Source organism: Rhamphochromis longiceps, linkage group LG7 (genome assembly GCF_057381845.1).
Source record: "Rhamphochromis longiceps isolate RC_006_pf linkage group LG7, R_longiceps_female_GT1.1, whole genome shotgun sequence".
In the NCBI taxonomy this organism is placed as follows: domain Eukaryota; kingdom Metazoa; phylum Chordata; class Actinopteri; order Cichliformes; family Cichlidae; genus Rhamphochromis; species Rhamphochromis longiceps.
The window spans coordinates 19774061-19781608 of record NC_140563.1 but is presented as its reverse complement, the minus strand read 5'-3'; the positions used below and the strand labels follow the sequence as shown (position 1 = coordinate 19781608).

Genomic DNA, 7548 nt, shown 5'->3' with positions numbered 1-7548 from the left:
CAAGTCACAGTTCAGTTTAAACAGTTTTTTTTAAGTGTGGTTTTTATCTGGGCTTTAACAAAAACAACATTCCAGCCTGTTGCCCAACACATTAAAGCAACATCACAGCAACACATTTAGAGCCCCGAATGTTTGCAGGTTCAGCTACAGTTACCTTATAACAATTCCTCTGCAAAGCTTATTATGCTGGGGGGAAAAGCATTTAAATGTTATTTGTGAACTGTTGGGTGGGACTGTCTTTTCTTATTGGACCTCAAATATTCATAAAGTGTATGAAAAAAAATTGTAAATAAAAATTGTGTTACTCTGTTCATTGTACTTTAAACACTTTACATTTTCAGCACATTTTGTGACTTTTTAATACCCACAAAAGTTCCTAATAAACAATACCTACGCGGAGTTGTGGTGATGTGGATGTTGTGTAAAGCATCGGGAAGGGCTTAGCTCTGCACTGCAAAAAATGTTTTTTTTTTAGCCATAATGTTGTGGAAGTCACATTTTAAACTTTTTGTCTCCAAAGCAAGACAAGGAATCGGAAACGCAGCACGGATCATTTTTGGCTTGATTATATTTATGCTGATATTCAAACACAGTTTCAAGAAAACGCACGTTTCGCATATTTGAACACTTTAGATTGCGTTGGGTACACCTTCACTGAAAAGTATCCCTCATTGATGTCTATGTTCATTTTGCATTTATTTTTACATTTTATTTGAATTAATGTGTGCTTGCCACAATATAAATTAATCATTAGGTGCCTCATGTTTTTGCAGTGCATCCTGCTTTGCGCACGCAGTCTGAAATTTGACTCGAGTTTAAAAAGCGCTGACAGGAGACACAATTCACAAAGCAACGAGTTTCTCTCTACGGGCGCCAGGTAGCTCCATATACGGATTGGAGAGGCACTTTGCAGCCCCTCTGGCACTAAGTCTTGCTAGGGCGCACAGAGGGGCAGTGCCATGTACGCTCCTGACAAACGTATGCTCCTGAACGAAGAGAACCAGACTTTGGTGTTCACTGTCACCACTGACCTAATGATGGGAACGTCTGGAAACGGCACCGACCAGCATAACGGATCAGATCCGTTTGCAAGGAACGAGGAGGTGGCACAAATAGAGATAATGGTTCTGAGCATCACCTTCGTGGTTGCTGTCATTGGGAACGTAAGCGTCCTGCTGGCCATGTACAACACAAAGAAGAAGATGTCGCGAATGCACCTTTTCATCAAACACCTGAGCCTGGCCGATCTGGTGGTTGCTTTCTTCCAGGTGCTGCCACAGCTGTGCTGGGAAATCACCTTCCGCTTCTACGGCCCAGACTTTCTCTGCAGGATTGTGAAGCACCTCCAGGTGATGGGAATGTTTGCGTCCACCTATATGATGGTGATGATGACCCTGGATCGTTACATTGCCATCTGCCACCCTCTGAAAACCCTACAGCAGTCCACACGACGCTCGTACATCATGATCATCTCCACGTGGATATGTAGCCTGGTGCTCAGCTGTTCACAGTACTTCATCTTCTCCCTGAGCGAGATCCAGAACGGTTCGGGCGTCTACGACTGCTGGGCGCGCTTTATCGAGCCCTGGGGCGCCAGGGCGTACATCACCTGGATAACCGTGGGCATCTTTCTGGTGCCCGTGGTCCTTCTCATGATGTGCTACGGGTTTATCTGCCACAGTATTTGGAAGAATATTAAATACAAGAAAAGAAAAACGACGGCTGGTGCGGCAAGCAGGAATGGACTGATTGGAAAGAACTCGGTCAGCAGCGTTACAACTATCTCAAGAGCCAAACTGAGAACCGTTAAAATGACTTTTGTGATCGTTTTGGCGTACATTGTTTGCTGGGCACCGTTTTTCATCGTGCAGATGTGGTCTGTGTGGGATGAAAACTTCCAGTGGGATGGTGAGTGCTTATAAATGAACAAAATACTTATTAAATGTCACACTTTTAATCGTTCTAAAAATGTTGAGAATTGCAGGGGGAGAAAATGAACAGAAACTTAAGAATCGCGTTGCGCAAGGGAAAAAAATCCACGAATTGCGCGCCTTTACGCACGAACTTATTTGACAAACAAAAACAAAACGTGTAAACATACTAATCTAAAACGTATACAGTGTCAAACCTTTCACGCACACGCGCTCACATGCACACCCACAACTACATTTCACCAAATAAATGAAATCTTATGTTCCGTACGTGTCCATTTGGAGAATTTTCCAGGGAGATTTAGGAAGGAAAAAACCCTACATCTGCATTTTGAGACGTTAAGTGTTGAAATGTTATGGCGCTTTAAAACCACGCCACTAGTATAAATTATGTGCAAGCAACATATTTTGTCCTGTCCACAAGGTGTTTCCCTTTTATCTCCTCTTGTCTAAAATCAGATTACATCTTTTTTTAACCAAAGTTTTAAGTCACATTAGCCGAACCTGTTTTATACAATTTATATGGTACTAATACAGCAATACTATATTATTGCACTAATTATCAAATGCCCTACTTTGCCTTACTCGAAGTATTTTAACCTGTTTTTTAAAAAGTGAATTCACAGAAAAATATTTCAGACTTTTGTTCAAAGTTTATCAGTCTGACTGTGGATCAGTAGAATTAATTATTGCTGGCTAGCTGATAAGTTCATTCCGTTCTTGGCTGAATTCAATTGTTAACTTTTGGTGACGGTGTTGGGATGGGTAGGTGTGTGTGGGGTGAATGCTAAGAATAAAAATTTACGTGTAAAATTCTTAGGTTAGCTGTATCACTTTTCATTATTATCTCTTTTGTTTTGAAATAAAGTTTTTGAAGTCCTAGTGAGATGGATAATTCCAACAACTCAAACACAAACAATGACAACTGCAATTAGATGATAAAGTCAGATATTGTGGTAGTTAGCTGGAAGGCCAAAGCCCACAAAAATTGGGCCCAAAGCTCTCAGTGAGAGTAAATTTTACAGGAAATTTACAGATGATTCACATTTACACATTTTCAAATTCTGGTTTCTAGTATTTTTCTGCCCTATCATAAAGTGCAACATAAAGTGCAATATAACTCAAATTTGTAGAAATTTGGGGAAGTTCTAAAAAGGCACCATCGTAGGTTTTGTTGTTGTTGCTGTTGTTGTTGTTATATATGTCATCAACCTGCAAATGATTGCAGGTAAAAAACAACAACAATCATTTATATAGCTCTATAAACTCATGTCATGGCACTAAATAAACTGTATGGGCCTACTATATTGGCAGCTGATGAAACAAACTCCTCCCTGAGTTGGACCACTGTTTATAGCTTTCCTCGTCTTCATTATAGTTTTTTTCCTTATAATTTTAGGCACCAAAATTTCTTGTCTTGGCTTAGAAAATGACCGTGGCTGCAGTGAAAACAGATCCTGTCATTTTTTAAATGCGTTAATTTATCGTCATGTCTGTGAAGGTTCTCAGTTTTCTTTGCAAGCTCCTTTGATTAATTTATCGTCGCTTCCTTTGTTACTGGTGTGAGGAACTCTGTGACAGTGAAGACACCAACAGATCACATTATCCTCCAATCAAAGTGTTTCAGATGTAGGAAGAGAGAAGGAATTTATACTTAAATCTATCTGACTAAGTGTCAGTGTTTGAGGAGGTGGATTACCGCCTTTTGCTTATATTATGAAAATTACATTTTATTCCAAAAGTCTTAAAACTAGTTGGATCTGTAACAGAGATTTCTTCTAACTTTGGCACACCTTTGTAACTTTCAGAGTCTGGCACATTTAGGCAGCATTTAGACACCAGAGGCACTGAGTTAAACAGGCATTTCTACAGCCTGTACCAGATGTTTTGCGAATTAATCATCCTTTCCCTCCTTCCTCTCTCTGTTCTCCAGATTCAGAGAACACAGCAGTGTCTCTGTCTGCACTCCTTGCCAGTCTCAACAGCTGCTGTAACCCGTGGATATACATGATCTTCAGTGGCCACCTCCTCCAGGATTTTGTGCAGTGCTTCTCGTGTTGCCGCAAAATCAACACCGACTTCAAGAAAGAAGACTCAGACAGTAGCCTCCGCAGAACGACTTTGCTGACTAAGATGACCAATCGGAGCCCAACAGGTAGTACCGGCTACTGGAGAGAGCTGGATAATTCCTCCAAGCCCTCTATTCAAGCAGAGTAAACACATGTTTGACAGTGGCACCAAATGGCATGAATGACAGGAACTGCAATGTCTTAAAATTATACAGAAAACCAAGCTTTTTTTAGTTTGAAAAAAAAAACATGAAACAGGGTGTTGCGAGGTTCACAGAAGCAGAAAATATGGACACATTAGGGAACGTGCATACATCTTCTTTCTTTCTTTAGATAACCTCAGCAGAAACGTTAGATAAATAATGAGAAAAAAGCATGCACAGGCTTTAAATTGTTCTATTGAATGTAATCATAAATCTTCAATATTCAGTGTTTTGCAGATTCCTGCATGAGTTCTTCTGAGTGTTTTTTTTCCTTTTTTTTCTTTAGCGAGAACCTTTTTTTCCAGGAATCCTGATGCTTTCAAAGGTTGTTGTGCCTCCCCACAGTGCTGCCGAACACCCTTCCCTGTTAAAGTGTTTACAAAGATAAAACCCATATAGCAGCCGAGATGTGTGTAGTGATGGTGAAAACAACTCTTCCAGACCACTCGTCTCCAAGTAACCAAGGCAGTCACCTCATCCGTTGTGTTTAGCTTTCCGTTTTTCCTGTTTTTCTTAGAACCACATTTTAGTGGCTTGTAAATCTGATTCGAACCTTTTGCTTTGACCTGAGGGGAAAAAAAGTAAAATAAAATAAAAAAGGGAAGCATGTGGAGTTACATTTATCAGCCAGATTTTTGTGGTTATGTGCACTTTTATGATTTGTTGAAGGAATTGTTTCATGTTGCACAAGGCAGTCCTAAATTTGATGGCTTTCATTTCTGCTCAGCATTGGTAAATGAGATCTCCTTCAAGTTTTATAGACACACACACACACACACACACACACACACACACACACACACACACACACACACACACACACACACACACAGATAGAAAGCAGGGGGCTCTGATGAAGTGAGACTGACCACTGCTGGATAAGTCAGCCCACCTTCTCACAAACTGTTCCCATGTCTTTCATAAAATCTTGGGAAGAATCTCACACATTCCACACACAACACATCAGCACACTTCCTGATTTTCCTCAGACATCCTGCACCACTGGTGGTTCTGAGTTTTGGCTTCATTTGCACTCGAGATAAACAACTTCCTGGAAATCAATGTGATATGTGACACCATAATGATTGTCGGATTAAAAATAATCCCCCCCACCCCCACAAAAAAGCTATATTGAATCAAGATTGTACATAGATATTGTGTATATATGTGTGCACTGTGTATCAAAGTATGTACATATCAATTCAAATGTTGCATAGTTGTATATTAAAAACACTTAAATGTCTGTAAATAGGAGTAATATATGTAAATCTATTGGGCATGAGTTGCTGGTCTGTAATGGCTTGTGCAAATCTTTAAGAGGTAACCTACTGTAACACCTTATGTTGAAATATACACGCCAATGTATTAAATATTACGTTGTCTTTGTTCCTGTTGGAACATGGCACATTTCATAGTTTGTGCTTCATGAAGCTGGTGCACAGCCACAGAAATTTATGTGTGTTATTTCTGCTGAAAATGAAGTGCTTTGTGAAGTCATGTCTCTTGCCAATCTAAGCAGTTGAAGCTTGCCAAGCTCTGGGATTATGCAACTGCTTGACCTTTCAATTGAAAACGTGTGAATGGGAAATTCTGCTAATGAGCAGCCTTTTGTCAACATGTTGTCCACCCCCATACTGATGGATAATATATGTCCCAATAGAATGAATAGCACCTTGTAATAAAGTGATAAATCATTGTATTAAAAGGTCATTTTACCTATTCAACAGAGTTAAGATTTTTTTACTGTTTATTTTCAGTGTGAGGAGGTTTTGAGATACATCTATCTGTAGGATTTCTTTAGTAGAAAAATGGGCAATGGAAAAATGGAAAATGTCCAGGTAATTTTGTCAGTTTTTTCATAAATGGTAAAATTCAACATGTGGTTAAAAACAGTAGGGGGAAAAAGTCTAACAAGAAAAATCCCTTCATAGTAAAACCATATTTTCACAGATTTTACTGTGTCATGTGCCACAGTTTTCCTAGGTTTTCATGCAAAGTAGTTGTTGCCTTGAGCTTTAACCGGCTGTTGGCAACTCCAGCTGATTAAAAAGAGATTTAATGAGTCATAACTTTTTAATAGATTCTGTTATCATTACGACAAAGACAGACTAGCCCAATGTTTATGAACCAAGCTAACCAGTTGTGAGCAGTAGCATCACATTTATCCTACAGATTATCAGTACAAGAAACCAGATGAGCACACTTCCTCAAACACCAGACCATTGCTTTAATCCATCCAAAAACCATAGCTCCCAACAGGCTTCACAAAACAGAGTGTTAATAGTTTTCAGAGGGCCAGGTTGTTGTTTCAGATTCTAGTAAGATTTGTGTTGTTTTTTATTTTCTTCATCCATTAAATCAAAATTCTACAAATCTCAGAGGCAAATATCTCAAAATCCAGACACGTGAAACCAGCGTTGTGAGAAAACATGTTTCCTATTTAAGCTGACCCTTCAGTCATCCTTTAGATTCCATCAGAAATGCAATTTCATTTAATTTAATAATAGTGATAATACTGTAATATAATAATAATACTGTGTGATTGTGTAACACATCATATTATTGCATTGTTCTGTTTCACAATAGCAAAAATGTCTTAGTCCTTTACTTTAGCAGCCACGCCACACTGCTTAGCATTTGGAACAAGAATGATATCTGCTGTTGCTTAGTGCATCTGTTGATAATGACGCTTTTTTGGAGTTCCCCTTTGCAGTATCTAAAACCTTTCCACCCCACTATGTCCTCTAAGGTACAATTTATCACCAATCATGTGATTTTAAGAATGCAGGGGTCTGTTGACTGTGTCATAGATGGATGACAGAGGAACTCGTTACAGGAAATGATGACTCCTTCACATAGCGCTGAGTACATCAAGTTCTGACTGGTTTTGGAGAGACAGTTGTTTTAGATATGGTGAACATAGCTCAAATTCCTCACCTAGCATACACTGTGAATCTCATTACAAAATGCCAACCATGAAGAAGCATTCCTACGAAACGCTGGCCATGAGCCAGGGATAGGGGGACAGGGGGACAGGGGGACAGGGTCTGCAGTCAGAGTCTAGACTGAGAAAATAATAACTGAGCTTCATTAGAGACTTTGAACAACTAGGACCTCAACTTAGAAATTCAGAAAACAGACATCTTACTATAAGGACTGCAAAATTAGGAGCATATCCACAGAATATGTGCACAACCCAAGATTTTCTATATTTTGTATTGGAAACATGAAACAGGGCAATGCAATTTGTACAAAACCAAAACCACAAATGCAGGTGAGATGGCCAGAGATCTCTATTAGGAGAGGTGAACCCTACAGCGTCTAGTCAGGGGTGTCAAACTCCAG

At 39.4% G+C, this 7548-nt stretch overlaps 1 protein-coding gene across 1 annotated transcript; it reads left to right on the top strand.

Moving 5' to 3' along the window:
* Positions 1 to 862: 862 nt before the first annotated feature.
* On the top strand, positions 863 to 5867 carry avpr1aa (arginine vasopressin receptor 1Aa). The gene is made up of 3 exons (XM_085412751.1): positions 863 to 1908; positions 3865 to 4086; positions 4490 to 5867. Exons 1-3 carry the CDS (start codon positions 960 to 962, stop codon positions 4600 to 4602), a joined length of 1284 nt encoding a protein of 427 aa, XP_085268877.1. The 5' UTR covers positions 863 to 959; the 3' UTR covers positions 4603 to 5867.
* The last annotated feature ends 1681 nt before the right edge of the window (positions 5868 to 7548 follow it).

Bases quoted from the DNA above. Each gene is read 5' to 3' on its own strand.
- avpr1aa (XM_085412751.1), top strand. From the start codon at position 960: ATGTACGCTCCTGACAAACGTATGCTCCTGAACGAAGAGAACCAGACT. The intron at 1,909-3,864 runs GTGAGTGCTTAT...TCTGTTCTCCAG, and splicing joins TGAAAACTTCCAGTGGGATG to ATTCAGAGAACACAGCAGTG. The intron at 4,087-4,489 runs GTAGTACCGGCT...TTTTTTCTTTAG, and splicing joins GACCAATCGGAGCCCAACAG to CGAGAACCTTTTTTTCCAGG.